General features: G+C 41.0%; 1 protein-coding gene across 6 annotated transcripts in view; it reads right to left on the minus strand.

Moving 5' to 3' along the window:
- Positions 1 to 20769, minus strand: part of pcnt (pericentrin) — a 185144-nt gene that overhangs the window by 69389 nt on the left and 94986 nt on the right. For 4 of the 6 annotated variants that reach the window (XM_033024217.1, XM_033024221.1, XM_033024218.1 and 1 more), the window contains exons 26-32: positions 20438 to 20603; positions 16621 to 16827; positions 8802 to 8834; positions 6960 to 7192; positions 5008 to 5127; positions 4851 to 4871; positions 1278 to 1514 (exon numbers count right to left, since the gene is read on the minus strand). In XM_033024217.1, the coding sequence (XP_032880108.1) occupies positions 1278 to 1514; positions 4851 to 4871; positions 5008 to 5127; positions 6960 to 7192; positions 8802 to 8834; positions 16621 to 16827; positions 20438 to 20603 (1017 nt within the window). The remainder of the gene's footprint in view (positions 1 to 1277; positions 1515 to 4850; positions 4872 to 5007; positions 5128 to 6959; positions 7193 to 8801; positions 8835 to 16620; positions 16828 to 20437; positions 20604 to 20769) is intronic. The other 2 variants (XM_033024222.1, XM_033024220.1) reach the window with 2 other exon arrangements.

A 20769-nucleotide genomic window follows, 5' to 3' on the forward strand; every position in this document is an offset into this window, starting at 1 on the left:
ATGCACAGGTCGATGAAATTATTCAGAGTTTCAAAATCTAATGCCATAAAATATTTTTTTTAAACTCAAGACAAGTCAACGTGAACAGGATGTAATGGAGCAAATCACAATTAGCTTTTGCAGTAAGTGCACAGTCTTTCTTTGCAATTAAGATAATATTTACTCTAGGAAACTAAGTTGGTGTTTTCAAAAGTGAGGGGCGATTTTTGATTTTTAAGCATTGTTCTATTCTGTCTGGATTTTTCGCATTCCCAATTTATTTAGCCTGGAGGATTACCCAATGCATATGGTATTCAGGAACCATCATAAATTATAAATAAGGAATTCAGTTCTAAGTCCACCTAGGTATTATTATCAGTAACTATCTAATTAGCAGCAACAAGGCTGCAGTAATTTAAAATAATGGGAGATTAATTTGCTCAGTGCAATTTCTTAACATTTCAAATGTGGGGGAGGGCACGACGATATAAAACTCGCTTGCATCGTAAATCTTAGTAAGAATGATTAAGCATTTAAGACAACCACTTCTTTTGTACCTGTACTTCACATATGACAATAAACTCTATTTAACACTATCATATGTATGCTGGTCACTTAAATTACCATATCATTGTCCCACACCCAAGCTATTTTCCAGCAGCCAAAAAAATGTCTCCCTTAGGATTGACTGCGGGATGTAGAATTATGAGAAGTATAGGCAGAGTGGACTGCAGACAACTTTTCCGCATATCAAAAATTGACAAAACAAGAGAACATAGAGTTACGAAAAGGAGAAAGTGATTCAGAGAGGAGACAAGAGGGCTTTCTCATCCAGAAAGCGATGAATAACTGGAATGCACTGCATGTGAGTGGTGAAAGCAGGATCCCCGACAGTACTTAAGACATTTCTAGAATGAATCATTTAGACATAGAAGACATGGGCCAACAACTAGGAGACGGAATTAGTGCAGATGGATGCCCACTATTTGCCACAGATGCAATAGATTAAATGGTCTGGTTTCATACGGTCTATGTGATTGTTAAGTAAATATCTAGCTGCTTTTTGACACCATAATTTCTTGAAAGTTCAAGACTATACCAGTTGAGATTTAGCTGATAGAAATTATTGGCTTTGAACTCTTTTTTGATTAATTTTAAGGAACTAATACCAAGGTGTCACAATTTAAAGGGAACATCAGTTCCCATAAACCCTCCTCTCCCGACCCCCAAAAATGTCCTATATACCAACTGTTTTGAAGTAAATCTTTGGAAAGATATAATTACTGATCCCCAATTACCTGTGATAATTCTTCCTCTCTTCGTCTCATCTTCTGGATCTCCTGCTCAAGCTGACCAATTCGTTTTTCTGTAACTGCATGCAAAAATGCGGCCTCCTCGAGCTCTTTTACCTGTGCTTCCAATTTTACTATTTCTTCACTTTGCTCCTGCATATCTCGCTCTAGGCATTCCTTAGTGATCAACAGCTCACTGTAATCATCCGACTTTGACTGAATCTGTGCCTCCATTGTTTCCATCTTAAGAGGAAAGTGCATAAATATATAATTGGTGAGGTGTACATGGAGAGTTCTTACGATACTTTCCATATTGGTTGATTGAAGTCTTCTTGAAACCGGATATCTGCTTAAACCTTGTACATTGTACTTGCATTCGAAATGGTTATACACTAGAGGTAAATTTCATCATTTAGTAAAGACGTGAATCTGATATCAACTGGTTATGTAGATTTAGAAGGACTAATAACACAACTAATACAAAATATTAATGCTAGCATTTATATCAAGAGGACTAGAATACAAAAACAGAGATGTAATGCTGAGGCTCTATAAGCGCTGGTCAGGCCGCATTTGGAGTACTGTGAGCAAATTTGGGCCCCATATCTGAGGAAGGATGTACTGGCTCTGGAGATTTGAGGAGATTTTCAAGAATGATTCCAGGAATGAGTGGGTTAGCATAAACTTTCACTTCATGTTGTGAATGTTGGGCACACCTGCAACAAAATTCACTGCAGCAATCAAAGGCCCCCGATCCACAGTTACACTATTTGGAAGAACAATTCAACTTAAATGTGAGAAAATAAGTATCTCTCCCGATGTAAAGAGAATTCCTGCCACCGGATACCGGAAAAAAAGTGGAAGGTATGGGAATGGAGAGATTGCTCTGCTGCCGGAAATGGCATGGATCCAAAGGGTCAAATGTCTCCAACGGGCCAAATATCTCCTGTGTCGTAATAAGAAAGAAACACATTATTGCGACTTGAAAATATTTAACTGCATCTTCATTGTTGCTATATCTGATCATTGGAAGGATGCTTCAAAGGATCTACTTGACAGCACTGCAAAAGCAACATTATTAGACAGACTGCAAAAATTTAAGCACGTAACGTGTACAAAATCATGAGGAATAAATCGAGTAGACGCACAGTCTCTTGCCCAGAATAAGGGAATCGAGAACCAGATGGCATAAGTTTAAGATGAAGGGGGAAAGATTTAAGAGGAACCCTGAACTTATTTTATTTACACAAAATGCAGTAAACCCTAATTGTTACGGACCTCTTTAAAACAGACTTCACATATAACAGAAAGAGATTTCCAATTAGTTCTATTTCCCTGTTGTTTTTCATATCCCTGCACTTTTTCCTTTTCAGCTATAGCACCAACGTGCAAATTATTACCCAATCTGCCTGAATCAAGCAGTGTATTAGAACTTGCCAGTGCATCAAAAAGAATAAATAAATACCTCCCTCTTTTGCCAAATATTTGAAGTCTGAAAATTTGGTTATGAATCCATTTATCAGATGAATTAGTTTTGTACTTCCTACTTTTGGAAAGTAAATTTATATGCCAAAACTTCAAACAAGCTCTTGACGATTTATAATTAACATACTGTAAATTTAAGACTGATCCGATGTCCCAGAATTTTTTTTTACAGAATTGTAGAGCTGATATAAACATGGTTAACAGGTACGGCACAGGGGCGTTTAGAAATATTTAATGAAGCAAAACCCTTGTGATTAACTGGGTTAGATAGACTAACGCGTATTATTTTACACAAGGAACCACTGACATGACGATATTTTTCCAAATTCGGGAATAACCAGAATCTATAACATGGAAATAGGGGAACAAGGAAGTGCAGATGCTGGTTTACATAAAAAGACACAAAATGTTCAAATAACTCAGTGGGTCGGAAGACTGGAGGTGGCAAATATTTTGCCTCTATTTAAGAAGAGTTGCAAGGAAAAGCCTGGGAACTATAGACCAGTGAGCCTAATGTCCATGGTAGTCTAGTTACTTTTGCCATATTGGCCTTCATCAGTCAGGGCATTGAGTATAGAAGTTGAGATGTTATATTACAGTTGTACAAGACGTTGGTGAGGTCACATTTGGAGTATTATGTTCAGTTTTAGTCACCCTATTATAGGAAAGATTTTGTTAAGCTGGGAGGAGTGCAGAAAAGATTTTTACAAGGCTGTTCCCAGGGCTTCAGATATAGGGAGAGATCAGGCAGGCTAGGACTTTATTCCTTGTAACGCAGGAGGACGAGGGGTGATCTAATAGAGGTATATAAGATTATAAGGAGAATAGATAGGGTAGATGCACAGTCTATTCTCCAAGGTAGGGGAATCAAAGACCATAGGTTTAAGGTGAGAGAAAGATTTAATAGAAACTCGAGGGGTCACTTTTTCATACAGAGGATGGGTATATGGAACGAGTGCCTGAGGAGGTAGTTGAGCCAGCTATTATAACAACACTTAAAAGACATTTGGACAGGTATATGAATAGGAAATGTTTAGAAGCATATGGGCCAAACGAGGCGACGTCGGACCAGTGTCTGGCATTGGATTTGTCGGCAGGTCTGAATGCAAAAGTTGGGCCGACAGTGTATGACTATAACTAATTATCCGTCTCCAAATCTACTTTGTTGTGGCCATTGCACTTGTTTCTTTCTGCACTCTGTAGCTGTAGCATTAGATTCTGCAATCTGTTTCCTTTCTATTTTGTGCTGTTGTGCTCAAGTACAGTATGTTTAGACTCATTACAATCTGCTCGAATAGTGCGCAAAATAGATTTTTCAAAGTATCTTGCTACAAGTGACAATAATAAACCAATACCAATATTATTCATATATGTGCAGTGAGCAAGAGAGAAACATTCTGGTTAGCTGCATCTCAGTACAGTGGAGATACTTACGATAATGAGGTACGCTGAATCAAAACCCAACCCAAATCATGTATTTTCATACATTTTCTTATAACAAGGTCGGAGGTCGTTCAACCCTTCGAGTCTGTGCTGGTTCAGAATAATCCTCTCGATCCCATTTCACATAATTTATTCTCTCATATGTCCATCTACTCCTGGTTTTCCTAACCTTAAACCTCCTACACTAAGGGCTGCTTAAAGAACCCAGTTATTCTAACAAGTATATCGTTGAAATACAGAAGTGTATCCAAAAGTGCTGGGAAAAACCGCACAGTTGAAAGAAAATAACAATTTTTACAAATTCAGCACCAGAAGTCTGGATCATCCCAGAGAGGCAACAACATTACCCGATTCACCACTATACCACCTTAGTCAGATGTTCTTGTATTCCTGACCATTTATTGTTCAAGGTTGAATTGCCTTTTTTCTAATTTTACTGTCTTCTCAAATTAACATCAGAAATACCCAAGTTGGTCACATTATTAGTATTGAGAGTATGAAAAGCTTTTGAATTTAGATAAGGAATTAAAAGACAAACTTAATTACAAAATTAACTAGACAAGTAAGACAGTAAAGATGCCAAAGAGAAATGATTAGGAGCAAAGTGGCATGCAGCCAGGTTGTTACTGATTGAACAATATTTACTCATACCTGAAGGCTCAAATAATCGTTCTAAAATATCCATGGTTGGGGGTTGGAGGGGTAGGGTGGTGGAAGAAAGAAAAATTCTGTTTAGAAATAACATGAAATGCAAATAGTGCATCTGAATGTGAATAATGTGCAGAAAGTGATCCGCAGGGGCAGATACCTTAGAGACTGTAAAATCAGCAACTCCTTGTGATTTGATTCCTTGTTTTAACTGCTTCTCCAAATTTTCAATCTCTTGTTGGAATTCATCTCGCTCATGTTCACGCTCAGCTGCTTGCTCCTGAGTGGAAAAGGTCACGTGATTAGAGTCCCAGTCATACAGCATGGAAACAGGCCCTTCAGCCCAACTCGCCCACACCGACCAACATGTTCCACTACACTAGTCCCATTTGCCTGTGTTTGGCCTATAACCCTCTAAACCTGTCCTATCCACGTACTTTCTCAGGAATGATTTTGTGACATTTATATGCTCATACAAGCTCACAGCAAATATATGAGCTGGTAGCTGGTAATATATTTAGAAGTGAACAAAAGAAACTGCTGGAAGAACTCAGTAAGTCAAATAGCCTCAGGACATGCAGAGTCACAATCTGAAATGTTGACACATCCTTTTTGCCTCTACAGATGTTGCTTGACCCATTAAGTTCTTCGAGCAATTTATTTTTGGCTCCAAGTTACTCTTCATTTCAAGAGGTAGTAGATAGGTACTTAAGGATGATGAACTCAGAGGGTTGCAGACATAAAACAGAGCATATGACAAAGAACAATTGTTTCTCCAAAGATCATGCAAAGGTGTTAGTGGATCAGGTCGCCTACATTTACACTACATATCTCAACAATTGTTTGAGTTCTGACTTCTGAATTGTTAGTGTTGTCAGCTACCACGGCTCTTCACTTTGTTTGCCCCTCGATAATTGAAAGCTATCTCTCCTTTGTTAGGAAGCATCCAGAATCACCAAAATATTCATGGCTGAACAGAGACCAGCTACTCTTTCTTGTTAGTGTTATTAGTAGCAGTTTACAATATTTCAAACGTGAAGATGAAAACAATCTGCTTGCATCTTTCCCAAGTTTTTATCAATTGCTGATGCCACCTTTCCTCACTCACTTACATTACCCAGCCTAGGAAAAGGGACATGAAACCAAAGCAAGGCAATGCTACGTCACTCATTCTCAATGTCTTGTTACCTTAGTTTTTTCCAATATGCAAGGTAATCATTTATCTCTGTGGTCCAACACTCAATAGATAAGCAAATAAAAAAGGGTAAATAAAGAAGAAACAAAGTTGAGAATTAAATGATTGCATAGAGGATGAACAGAATATAAATTTCACAAAATCATTCCTGAGAAGGTACATGGATAGAATGGGTTGACAGAAAATTAAACAGGTGCTATTGTTTGTATGATAAATTATATCGAGGCCTGATTTCTCCTGCTGGTTCAGATTGTTTTAAGATATGCTATGATACAACCCAAAACAAAGCATTTCTTCAGATATATCTTCAGATATACTTGACAGCTTTTCTTCCCTTGAAGTAATGGCACCAACAATGATTTAACATGCAAGGGTGACAACCTCCAGTTTTGATTTTCCACTGCATTTTGATCGCTTTGTCTTTTGCTCTTAATATTATTCCAACAAAGTCCAACATGAAATAAAGGGTATCGTATATTACAGAGCTCAGGTTTCTCCAATACATTCAATAATTTCAGATACCCAACTTTTCCAGTGTGCATTAAAATTAGTTCTGATGAAGTGTTATCAACTTCTCCACATTTTAGCTTTTGACTATTTCTTTTCTATCCCTCAACCCTTCAGACCAAGGTGACATATTTGTTCCCATATTTTTCCTCATAATAGCAACTGTCCATCAAACTAATTCACAGGCTGCAAAGTATTTTGGAGCACCAACAGGATACAATTATGATATCAGCTAAAAATGTTTTTCCTACCTTTCAATTTTAAAACCATGTTTTAGTGATTCAATTAACAAGTTGATATTAGTTCCCTTGCTTTAAAACAATCTGTATACCATTGAACCAGATCAATATTTGAATATGTAATCTAACTAAGTTGAGTTATTATCACAGCTCACATTCTCTTTTACTTACATCCATAAACTGTCGATAATTCTTGTGCTGCTTTTCAAGAGCCTGGACTTGCTGTTGCAGGTCAACAACCTCCAAGTGCCACTTGTCTGACAGCTCAATGTTGCGGCTGGTCTCCTCCTCCAACTCCACTTCCATTCTCTTTGTCCTCGATAGGAGATCAGCAAGATCCTTATCTGCCTGACATTGGATGTCTAGCTTCTCTTTGGCCAAACGCTCCGTCTCCTCCAGTAATCCTGGACATAGCAAATACAATATTAATGAAGCAGATGTGGGAACCAAATGACAACTGCCCAAATCACTTTCTACACTTTAATGTGAACTTTTCAAAATCAGATTATAATAAAATCTGAACAGTACACACGTTCAGTACTTATTTTGTTAATTCATCCAGAGCACTACAAACCAATTCCACCTCAACATTTAAAGCAGATTCATCAATATAGCATTCCAGATAGAAAATTTCCAAATTATTGAGGACGTTCCAAATATATTTTGACTCCCCACCATACTTGAGAAAGAAACATTCCGCACAGCAAGATAAATCCAAATTACCCAGAGGGAAATTCCACTTTTAAATGCCACCAGTGGTGAAGGGTCCTATATATTTAGTATACATCAATCCTTCCAATGACAACAAACACTGTGGATTAACACTGCAATCCTGTAAACAGTTCCTTATGAGCGGACACCTTTTTCAAAACATTTCAGAAGGTAGCTGTTTCACGTACAGTACAGGTCTGGATGGCTTTATGTAGAACCAAGTTCCTATACTGATCCAATGTTTAGCTAGGCATTTTCTTTGAGCTGGATATTTATGAGGGATGTGTTAAATAAAAATCTTGGCTCCAAAGGTTTTTCATTTGTTTCCAAAGACTAACCATGAGAATTGGCATGAATAAGAAAAGTTTGTGTACTTTGGTTTTCTTAGTGGAAGTTTTCATGCCTAGAAAATTATGCATCTTGCTTTCAAACTTGGATGCAAAGTCAGACTTTCTCTCTGGAACACAAGCACAGAGGCTCAACATTTAGACATGCTCAAGAGAATAGCAAACACCAGACATTATGAACGTGATAATGGAGAGAAGGGCAACATTCCTAATACTTTATCAGGTTCAGATCATGCCATGCAGAATTCAAGTAGGAAGAATGCAGGACAATTCTTAATACTCGTAAATGTGTCCTAGTTCCACATACAAGGCTGGAAATATGAATTCTAAGGCACACTTTCGATAGAAAAAAGACACTTTGTGCAGTAAAATTAAGATTAAAAGAATGCTTAAATATGGAATATTTAGCTTTGAATGAAAGGAAATAGGAATGCAAAAGGAAATTGAACGTAAAAAATGTAACAATTTAGAATGGCACAGGGCATGTGAACAACCAAGGCTTGGAGTTATTTTCAAGCAAAATACACTTTTAAACTGAGATTTTATGCTTCTCTGACACTTGAATAGAACAACAGAAAGTGTTAGGGATACTGGAGGTCGAATTTACACAACCGAACATCCTACTAATAGTGCAAGATAAATTGTATCATTTCAAGTTTATTTAACTTATTCCATTTTGAAGTGACTTTTGCTTTGCACATATTTAATCTAAATTTACATAAATGGCAAATGGAAGTTGAAAATGGCCACACAAATTTGAGGTACGCCATGCTTGTAGTCTCGACTTGCACATGCATCACATTTCACAAGCACAGTGAGTAAAAAATAAGTTTGTGATTACTCTGCCCAGATCAATTTGGCAATAGATTATAAAAAATAAAATGCTGAAAACATTCAAATGTAATTAAAAAATAAATACAAACTATACAACATTGTTTTCAAAAAAGGGACAAACCTGAACCTTTTTTATGTGGTTTAATTTGATGGCCTGAGAAACAAAGAATTGAGAGAAGACAATCATCACAACCAAATACATTGCTTATGATTAGTACTGCAAAGTGGACAAATTGGAAAATTTAGCGCCAATAATTTGTGCAACTTGAAAACCAATATATAAATTGCGATCATTCAGTTGAACAAAACATCTATTAACAGCGAAAATAATTCCAGATTTTTCCAACAACATTTTCTTTAAATGATGAATGGAAAATTGATGCTCCTGTTTACTCATGTATGGCACTTCCTAGCAAACCCTTATTCCAATGGAGATTTCTCTCAAGACAAATAATTAGGTCATATCAGAGACAGGAATTACAACGTAAAAGTTTCTGCAATGGCTTGATAACCCATCTGATTTACCAAAGCCAAATTTCCATCAGAAGTGCAGTTAGATTTCTAGCCCAAGATACATACAAAGGGACCAACAATGTTTCAGGAAATGCAGAAGATTTTATTGTACTGGCTTCTTGAGTTTCCATCAGCTGTCACTGTCTTCTAAATCACCATGTCAAAGCAATACAGTATGGAAACAGGTCCTTTTTCCCAACTGGTCCATGTTGGTGAAGTTACCATTCTGGGCTAGTCCCATTTGCCTACATGTGGCTCACATACCTCTAAATCTTTCCTATCCATAATACTGTCCTGAAGTATTTTGAAAGTCGCAACTATATCCACTTCCATAGCTTCCTCTACTACAATTTCGAGATATGGATTACCCTCTGGGTGGAAAAGTTGCCACTGAGGTCTTCCTTAAATCTCATACCTTGCCCCTTAAGCCTATGTCATCTAGTTTTGCTCTGGAAAAATGACTAAAGATTTTTAAAGTATATCAAGGGAAAAAGGGTAACCAGAGAGAGAATAGGTCCCCCTCAGGTATCATAGGAGTCATCTCTGTGCAGAGCCACAGGAGATGGGCAAGGTCCTCAATGACTATTTCTCCTCTGATTTTGCCACGGAGAAAGGCATGAGGACAGTGGAACTTAGTTTAGTTTATTATTGTCATGTGTACCATGGTACAGTGAAAAGCTTTTGTTGCATGCTATCCAGAGAAAAGACTATACACAATTACAATCATGTCGACCACAGTGGGCAGATACTGTAAAGGGCACAACATTTAGTGCAAGATAAAGTCCGATTAAAGATAGTTAAAAGTCTCCAATGAGGAAGATGGGAGGTCAGGTCCGCACTGTAGCCGATGAGGGGACGGTTCAGTTGCCTGATAACAGTTGGGAAGAAACTGTCCCTAGTATGTGCTTTCAAACTTTTATTCCTCTTGCCTGATGAGAGGAGAAAGGGAGTGACTTGGTGAGACTGATCTTTGATTATGCTGGTGGCCTTGCCGAGGCAGCATTAAATTTAGATGGATTAAATGGAAGGGATGTTGGTTGGCCTGATGGTCTGGGCAACGTCCACACTGCAATTTCTTGTGGTCTTGGATGGAGCTGTTCTTAAACCTAGCTGCGATGCATTTCGATAAAATACTTTCTACGGCGCATCTGTAGAAGTTGGTGAGGGTTATTGGGGATATGCAGAACTTTCTAAGCCTTCTAAGGAAGTAGAGGCATTTGATGGGCTTTCCTGGTAATAGCTTCGATGTTGCTGGTCCATGAAAAATTGCTGGTGATATTTATTCCGAAGAACTTAAAGCTTTCAACCACGTCTACTTCTGTGCCATCAGTGAACGTGTACTGCTTCGCATCATGAAGTCATTCACAATCTTCTTTTCCTTGCTTTCATTCAGGGAGAGGTTGTTCCTTTGGCACCAAGTTACAAGGCTCACAATCTCCTTTCTAGATTCTGTCGCCATTATTTGATATCCAGCCCAGTACAGTGTTGTCATCTGCAAACTTGCAAAGTTGGATTGGTATTTGGCTGCACAGTCGTGAGTGTATAATGAGTATAGTAGGGCGCTGAACATGCATCCTTGCGGGGCACCAATGTTGAGGATTACTGTAGAGGATGATTTGTCACCTATCCTCACCGATTGTGGTCTGCTGGTCAAGAAGTTGAGGATACAGTTGCAGAGGAGAGTGCCAACTCCATGTTTGGAGATTAGCTTGGTTGGCATAATTATTGAAAGCAGAGCTTATAGTCGATGAAGAAGAATCTGATGTGGGGGTCCTTCTTACCCAGGTGTTCCAGGGATAAGTGTAGGGCCAGAGAGATGGCATCAGCATGGACGTGTTGTGGTGGTAGGCGAACTGCAGTGGATCAAGGCTGCTTAATAGACTGGATTTTATAGGTTCCGTAACTAGCCTATCGAAGCACTTCATGATGCTGGATGTTAAGGCCACTGGATGGTAGTCATTAAGGCATGAGGTCTTCTTTTCTGTGGCACCGAGATCATAGCCATAGTGGTCTTCCTGAAGTAGATGGCTACCTTAGAACGGAGCATGGAGTAATTAAAGATGCCTGTGAACACTCCCTCTAGATGGCCTGCGCCGTTCCTAAGGACGCGGTCAGGGACTCTATCCGGGCCAGTTGCTTTCCTTGAGTTCACCCTCAGGAAGGCGGAAATAACTGCTTCAACAGTGGGGAAAGGCACACTCGAGTCTGACAGGACGGAATGCATCGCCACGTTGTCCTTCGCTCAAAGCAGGCATAGAATGCATTAAATGCATCAGGGAATGCCGAACAATAATCAGGGATGCTGGTGATTGTTCACTTTGCTGCCAATTATAGTATTCAGGCCTTGAGCAATCAATGGAAATGTGTTGAGGTCAGTCAATATTATGGTTGAGGAGGTGCTGAACACCCTAACGCGTATGATGTTAGACAAATCTCCTGGGACTGATCAGATATATCCAAGTGCATTGTTGGAAGCAAAAGAAGAAATTGCAGTTGCCCTGGCTGAGATGTACGAGTGGGGTGGAAGATTGCAACCTTCATGTGGTCCGCCCTGTTTCGACTAATGCAATCAACTCGACTGTGCACAAACGGAAGATCAAATCGAACAAGTTGTCCAACAACTTTAGGCTGTGCACGCCACATGAAAGAAGAAGACATACGAGTCATCATTTAATATAGGCGAGCTGCCAGAAGACTAGAGGGTGGCAAATGTTGTGCCTCTATTTAAGAAAGGCTGCAAGGAAAAGCCTGGGAACTATAGGCCAGTGAGGCTAACATCTGTGGTCTTAGAGTTACAAGAGAGTATTCAGAGGGATAAGATGTACATGCATTTAGATAGACAAGGCTGATTAGGGATAGTCAGCACGGTTTTGTACATGGGAGATCATGTCTCACAAATCTGATTGAGTTTTTTGAATATGTAACTAAAGAGGTTGACGAGTGCATAACTGTAGACGTGGCCTATATAGATTTCAACAAGGCATTTATAGTCATAGAGTCATACAGCATGGAAACAGGCCCTTTGGCCCAAATTGCCCATGCCGACCATTATGCCCATCTACACTAGTCCCACCTGCCCGCACTTGGCACATAACCCTCCAAACCTATCATATCCATATACCTGTCCAAATGTCTCTTAAATATTATGAAAGTACCTGCCTCAACTACCTCCTCAGCAGCTCGTTCCATTTACCCACCACCCTTTGTGTAAAAAAGTTACCCTTCATGTTCCTATTAAATCTTTCCACACTCATTTTAAACCTATGTTGTCTGGTTCTCGATTCCCCTACTCTGGGCAAAAGAGTCTCTGCATTACCCCAATCTAGTCCTAGCCTGTTCAACCTTTCCCTATAGCTCAGGCCCTCGAGACCTGGCAACAACCACATAAATCTTCTCTGCACCCTTTCCAACTTGACAACATCTTTCCTATAACATGGTGATCAAAACTGGACACAATATTCCAAATGTGGCCTCACCAATGTCTTATACAACTGTAACATGACCTACCAACTTCTATACCTAATACTCTGACTGATGAAAGCCAATGTTATCTACCTGTGATGCCACGTTCAATGAACTATGTACCTGCACTTGCTCTGCTCTACAACACTCCCAAGAGCACTACCACGCGCTCTGTAGTTCCTGCCCTGTTAAGACTTCCCAAACTACAACACCTTGTATTTGACAAGGGTCCACACAGTAGGATGATCTGGAAGGTTAGATTGCATGGGATCTAAGATGAGCTAGCCGACTGGATGGAAAATTGGCTTCATGGAAGGAAGCAGAAGGTGATGGTGGAAGGTTGTTTTCCTGACAGGAGGCCTGTGACTAATTGCGTGCCTCAAGGATCGCTGCTGGGCTCATTGGTGTTTGTGGATTATATCAACGGGTTGGATAAGAATGTACAAGGCATAGAGTCATAGAGTGATTAGTAAATGTGCAGATTACACTAAAGTGGGTGGTATTGTAGATATTGAAGATGGTTATCAAAGATTACAGCAGGATCTTGATCAGTTGGGAAAGGGGGGAGACGGGTCAATGGAATTTAATGCAGATACGTTTGAGGTGTTTAAACGAGGCATTTGGGGAAGTCTAACCAGGGCAGAGCCGTCACAATAAATGGCAGGGATCTGGGGAATGTTGTAGAGCAAAGAAACCGAGGAGTGCAGGTGGGTTTCCTTGAAATTGGCGTCACAGGTTGATAATGTGATTAAGAAGGCTCTTGGCACATTGGCCATACCACCTTATCTACCTGTGTGACCAATTTCAAGGAAACGTACCTGCACTCCACGTTTTGTACAGCTATAACATAACATGCCAAATTTATACTCAAAACCCTGACTATGATGTTATGTTATAGCTGTACTAAGTGTTAGTGAGGTCACAGTTGGAGTATTGTGTTTAGTTTCGGTCACCCTGCTATAGGAAAGATGTTGCTAAGCTGGTAAGACTGCAGAGAAGATACACAAGTGTGTTGCCAGGACTTGGGGGACTAAACTTTCGGGAGAGGTGTATAAGATCATGATGGGGAATAGATAGATTAGATGAACAGAACATTTTAACCAGAGTAGGGGAATGGAGATCCAGGGGACAAAGGTTTAAGGTGAGAGGGGAAAGGTTTAATAAGAATCTGAGGGGCAAAGTTTTCACACAGAGGGTGGTGGGTATAGACAATAATAGACAATAGGTGCAGGAGTAGGCCATTCGGCCCTTCGAGCCAGCACCGCCATTCAAGGTGATCATGGCTGATCATCCCCAATCAGTACCCCATTCCTGCCTTCTCCCCATATCCCCTGACACCACAATCTTTAAGAGCCCTATCTAGCTCTCTCTTGAAAACATCCAGAGAACCGGCCTCCACCGCCCTCTGAGGCAGAGAATTCCACAGACTCACCACTCTCTGTGAGAAAAAGTGTTTCCTCGTCTCAGTTCTAAATGGCTTACTCCTTATTCTTAAACTGTGGCCTCTGGTTCTGGACTCCCCCAACATCGGGAACATGTTTCTTGCCTCTAGCGTGTCCAAACCCTTAACAATGTTTCAATAAGGATGCCCTATCATCCTTCTAAACTCCAGAGTTTACATGCCCAGCCGCTCCATTTTCTCAGCATATGACAGTCCCGCCATCCCGGGAATTAACTTTGTAAACCTACGCTGCACTCCCTCAATAGCAAGAATGTCTTTCCTCAAATTAGGGGACTCCAGGTGTGGCCTCACTAGGGCTCTGCAGAAGGACCTCTTTGCTCCTAAACTCGACTCCTCTTGTTATAAAGGCCAACGTGCCATTCGCTTTCTTCACTGCCTGCTGTGCCTGCAATCTTACTTTCATACACTGATGAACAAGGACCCCCAGATCCCATTGTACTTCCCCTTTTCCCAACTTGACGCCATTTAGATAGTAATCTGCCTTCCTGTTTTTGATATCAAAGTGCATAACCTCACATGTATCCACATTAAACTTCATCTGCCATGCATTTGCCCACTCCCCCAGGTATATATCCATATATGGAATGAGCTGCCAGAGGAAGTAGTTGAGGCAGAAACTATAACAACAATTAAAAGACATTTGGACAGCTACATGGATAGGAAAGGTTTAGAGAGATATGGGCCAAACGCAGGCAGGTGGGACTAGTGTAAATGGGGCACCTTGGTTGGCATGGGCAACCTGGACCGAAGGGCCTGTTTCTGCGTTACATGGCTCCGTGACTTCAAAAAGGTCATCCTTGGCCTCCTCCGCTCCCAAGAAAAAAGTCCCAACCTATCCAGCCTCTCCTTATGACATCCTCCAAAAGCTGGGCACCTTGAACTGCACACAACATTCCATGTGGTCTCAACATGTACTTTTACAGCTGTGCCATAATGTCCAACTTTTGTAGTCAACACTCTTCCCATTTAATGCAAGCGAGTCAAATATCTTTTCACACCCATTGAGGGAACCATTCACCTGTAGTTTGGTTTAGTGATACGGTGTGAAAACAAGCCCCTCGGCCCATCGAGTCCCTGCCAACCAGCGATTACCAGTACACTAGTTCTATCCGACATCATAGGGACAATTTACAGAAGCCAATTAACCTACAAACCTGGACGTCTTTGGAATGTGGTAAGAAACCGTAGCACCCGGAGAAAACCCATGTTGTCACAGGGAGAACGTACAAACGCCATGCAGACAGCACCCATCATGAGGATCGAACCCGAGTCTCTGGACAAGAGACTTAACAAGAAATTAAAGCCCAGCAGAGCCAGCAATCATAAAATCAACAGAAATCAAAGAACCCAATAGTATTAAAACAACTGATGTGACCCAGAAACACTTTCTATTTTTTTTTTAAATGAACAAAGCTGCTGGTGTGTGAATTTTCACATGACATGTAACAAGAAAGTCTGTATGAGAATTTTCAAACACCATTTTTCAGTGAGCTTTTAACACCACAGAATCCTACCATGGTTGTATCACTTCAGAAGAAGCACGGTGTATCAAGAACAAAAATAATCAACTCATGTTTTGCAAAGCTGATAAAATTTGAAGGCAGAACAGATTCCTTATGTTCTTTTACAATTCAGATCCAAATTAACAAAATTGTCAAATATCAGGTAACATCAAACGAGATGAACTACAATTTGACATGGATAGATTCAATGTCTGCTTCATTCCATTGTAATATTTACTCAGTGCCCTGGAAAAGAAGATTACAATCTCTTTGCAGGATAAAATATTACAAGGTGGCACTGTGGCACAGCTGGTGGAGCTGATGCCTCACACCACCAAAGACCCTGTTCGATCCTGACCTGTGTGGAGTTTGCATGTTCTCCCTATGACCGCATGGATTTCCTCTGGCTGCTCCGATTTCCTCCCACATCCCAAAGACATGCGGGTTAATAGGTTATTTAACTGCTGTAAATTGGTCCTAGTGCGTAGGATGATAAAGTGGGATAAAAAAGAATTGGTGTGAATGGGTGATCAATGGTCAGCGTGGATTCAGTGGACCTGTTTCAATGCTGTAACACTAAACCAAACAAAATAACTTATTTTAAGGGTCATTTTGCTGTACCATCCAGGAATGTGCCCAATTTATATTTTTAAGGCAGAAATAGATAGTTTTTTGATTAGGATGGGTGTCAGGAGTTATGGGGAGAAGGCAGGAGAATGGGGTTTGGAGGGAGAAATAGATCAGCCAGTTGACTTGATGGGCCGAATGGCCTAATTCTGCTCCTATCACTTATGATCTTATGACCCAAGTTTGCAGCATTTTGTAAACTGAGAATGGGGTCGAGGAAAGAGCGTTCACGTCGCAGCCCTGTTTCCACCAATCTTTCCACCACCGCGCACAAGAAGCGACAAGACATACACCATTGTATGCAGATGCAGAGAAGTGTGTTCAGCTCGATAAGAAGAAGAACTGAGAATCACCAGCCTAAAGTTGGTTCTTACCACGTTCTACATCGTTGCCAACCATGACTTGTTTCTGGCGTAGTAGAAGATCATGCTCCTCACATAGATGAAGATTCTCCAGGTTGAGTTCATGAAGTTGCTGGCTCAGAAGTTCCACCTGAAGGGCCAGATGCTCCTCCAATTCTTCCTTCTTCTGCAAAGCTTCTTCCAGTGCTGCTTTCTCCATGACATATCCTTCAATCAACCCTAGTAATGGCAGATGATCGAGCGAATCATTTTTTTTTAGAAATGATTGCAAATTCTAAAACTTGTGGTCGGAGCCAACATTAAAATGGTGGCAAGTTTAAAACAAAGCAAGTTTCTTTCTAAGAGGGATCAATAATGTAAAGAAAAAGGTGATCAATAGGTGCAGGTGTATGGTTCCTTGAAGGTGGAGTCGCAGGTAGATCGAGTGATCAAAAAGGCTTTTGGACATGTTGGCCTTCATTAGCCAGAGTATTGAGTATAGAAGTTGGGAGGTCATGTTGCAGTTGTATAAGACGCCGCATTTAAAGCATTGTGTTCAGTTCTGGGCACCGTGTTATAGGAAAGATGTTGTCAAGCTGGAAAGGGTACAGAGATTTACGAGAATGTTGCCAGGGCTAGAGGGTCTGAGCTATAGGGAGAGGTTGAATAGGCTGAGACTCTATTCCTTGCAGCACAGGAGGATGAGGGGTGATCTTATAGAGGTATACAAGGTCATGGGAGGAATAGAGAGGGTAGATGCATAGAGTCTTGCCCAGAGTAGGTGAATCGAGGACCAGAGGACATAGGTTTACGGTGAAGGTGAAAATATCTTGTAGGAATCTGAGGGGTAACTTTTTCACACAAAGGGTGGTGGGCGTATGGAACAAGCTGTCAGAGGAGGTAGTGGAGGCAGGATCCCAACATTTAAGAAACAGTTAGACATGTACATGGAAAAAGGGAAGTGCAACGAGACCTGGGTGTCCTTGTACACCAGTCACTGAAAGTAAACATGCAAGTACAGCAGGCAGTGAAGAAAGCTAATGGCATGTTGGCCTTCATTACGAGATGATTTCAGTATAGGAGTAAAGAGGTCCTTCTGCAGTTGTACAGGGCCCTGGTGAGACCACATCTGGAATATTATGAGTAGTTTTGGTCTCCTAATTTGAGAAAGGACATCCTTGCTATTGAGGAAGTGCAGCGTAGGTTCACGAGGTTAATCCCCGGGATGGTGGGACAGTCATATGAGGAAAGATTGGAAAGACTGGGCTTGTATTCACTGGAATTTAGAAGGATTTGTTTTATTTGTATTTTTTTTTAAGAAGCAGTGTACAGTAGTATAAACCGCGGCATATGACAAACATTTCGTGTACAACTGCTATTTTAAATTTAACAAGAAAAAGGTAGATCAAGAAAGAGAGAGAGCGAGAGAAGAAAAGAGTGAAGGAAGTAGTGATGTGTAAACCCCTACTGTACCAGAAGGGCAGTCCAGGGGTGAACAAGTGATAGCCTGTAGAAAAATAAAGACAAAAACCCATAAAATTGTAAAGAAAGAAAGAAAAGGAAAATAGAAGAGAAGAAAAAGAAAACAAGAGAGAAAAAAAGAGACCTTTGTGTAGGGATATACCTGGTTCATATCTTACCACACCCATCACCCAGTTCGTGAATCGGTTTATTTCCAGAGTTGTGTTGCACCATACTATACTTGTAATAAATCAATTAAATGGAGACCATATCTTTAAAAATTGCGCTGATTTTCCTGCTAAGACGAGTCTCATATCTTCCAGATGTAGCGTCTCAGACATGCTTGTGATCCACATTAAGCGTTGAGGTGGAATTTAGAAGGATGAGAGGGTAATTTCATAGAAACATATTAAATTATAAAAGGACTGGACAAGCTAGATGCAGGAAAATTGCTCCTAATGTTGGGGGGGGTCCAGAACTAGGGGCCACAGTCTAAGAATAAAGGGGAGGCCATTTAAAACTGAGATGAGAAAAAAACGTTTTCACCCAGATAGTTGTGAATTTGTGGTATTCTCTGCTACAGAAGGCAGTGGAGGCCAATTCACTGGATGAATTTAAAAGAGTTAGATAGAGCTCTTGGAGCGAGCGGAATCAAGGGGTATGGGGAAAAGGCAGGCACGGGTTACTGATTGTGGATGATCAGCCATGATCACAATGAATGGAGGTGCTGGCTTGAAGGGCCGAATAGCCTTCTCCTGCACCTATTTTCTATGTTTACATGGATAGGACAGGTTTGGAGGGATGTGGACCAAATGCGGGCAGGTGGGACCAGGGGCGGAAATCGCTATCAAAACATGGGACACACACAATTTCTTGCGCACACGCACACGCGCCCGCGAGGCTTTGGCCGCGGGCACTGTGAACGGTAACATCGGGAGCTGACCTGGTTGGTGACCGACTCCGAACTCCAGCTACAGCAGCTTCGTCCACTCCGAATCAGTGGGGCTTGAATCGGCCCGTTCGCGGGGCCTTTCATCGCCCGGCGCTGCTTAAAATCGGCCGGCGGGGGCTTCAACATCGGGAGCCTCGATCTCTTCGACGTTGCAATTTGACCGCGGGGCGGCGGAAGTTCCGGCGGCCGATTTTAACCCACGCCGGGTGATGAAAGACCTCGCGAACGGGCCGATTCAAGCTCCGCTCTATGATCTTTGGACGTCTCCCTCCTCCAATCACCACGCTCTATCCTCAGTCCCACCTCCCTTCATCCACCTCTGACCGACACCTCCCTCCTCCAATCATCGCGCTGAATCATCATGTCTCGCCCCGCCCCCCACTGCCTGCTGACCGACGCCTCTCTCGTCCAATCGACGCCTTCGATCATCAGTCCCAGCCCCACTGTCTCACAGAAAGCAGAGATTTTTAATAGATTTTTTTTTCACCGTATTTCAAATCCAGATTACAAACATGGGGGGGATCGTCCCCCACCTCTCAAAACATGGAGGGGACATGTCCCCCCCCCCCACCCGGGATTTCCGCCCATGGGTTGGACTAGTGTAGCTGAGACCGTATGGGCAAATTGGATCGAAGGACCTGTAACCACACTGTATCACTCTATGTATCACTCAATGAGTCTAAAAAAAATAGAAGTTACAGAAAATGTTAAGGATTGAAACGACAGTAGAAAGATGTATCAATTGGGGAAATTATCCAAATAAACTCTTGTAGGTTTCTCAGTAGAATGATCATCTACCATCTGGATGCTGAAGGGATGAAATTAAGATGTGTAAAAACACCAAAATAAAACTGAATAAGAATAATAATCTGGAAATTCAAACTGCAGCATAAAAAAGTTCTGAGGTTAAATACAGCTTTGAATTCAGTCAAGTACTCATCATTAATCCTTTACAAATGAATTCAGATACATTAACAATTTGATAAAGAGAAAATGTATTTAAATACCACATTCAACAAAGTTGACACAGTTTTTAAAAATTCAATTCTCCACTCATTTGTACTTTTAACAACAAGCTATAGGGAGAGGTTGAATAGGCTGGGACTCTATTCCTTGGAGCACAGGAGGATGAGGGGTGATCTTATAGAGGTATACAAGGTCATGGGAGGAATAGAGAGGGTAGATGCATAGAGTCTTGCCCAGAGTAGGTAAATCGAGGACCAGAGGACATAGGTTTACGGTGAAGGTGAAAATATCTTATAGGAATCTGAGGGGTAACTTTTTCACACAAAGGGTGGTGGGCGTATGGAACAAGCTGTCAGAGGAGGTAGTGGAGGCAGGATCCCAACATTTAAGAAACAGTTAGACATGTACATGGAAAAAGGGAAGTGCAACTCATGCGATTCTGCACAACCTTTCCCCAATTGACAATCTTACCCTCAGCCTTGTGGAGCTCCAATGCCAGTTCATTCTTCGCCTCAGATTCAGAGTTCAGGTGTTCTATTAATTTCTGGTGTTGTTTGCCAATTAGCTCCACATTCTCTAGGTTTTGAGCTATGAACCCTTGCTCCACGTGTTTATGGGTTCCATGATTTTGTATCAACTGGGCAAAAACAGACATATCACAATAAATCAAGACAAGTTCTAAACCTTAAAGCTTACTATAACTATTGAAAGGTGATATCTGGTGCAGCTTTTGACATTGATATCATACAGTAATAGTCATACAGCATGGAAAACATGCCTTTCAGCCCATCTTGCCCATGCCG

This window comes from Amblyraja radiata, chromosome 7 (assembly GCF_010909765.2).
Source record: "Amblyraja radiata isolate CabotCenter1 chromosome 7, sAmbRad1.1.pri, whole genome shotgun sequence".
In the NCBI taxonomy this organism is placed as follows: Eukaryota; Metazoa; Chordata; class Chondrichthyes; order Rajiformes; family Rajidae; genus Amblyraja; species Amblyraja radiata.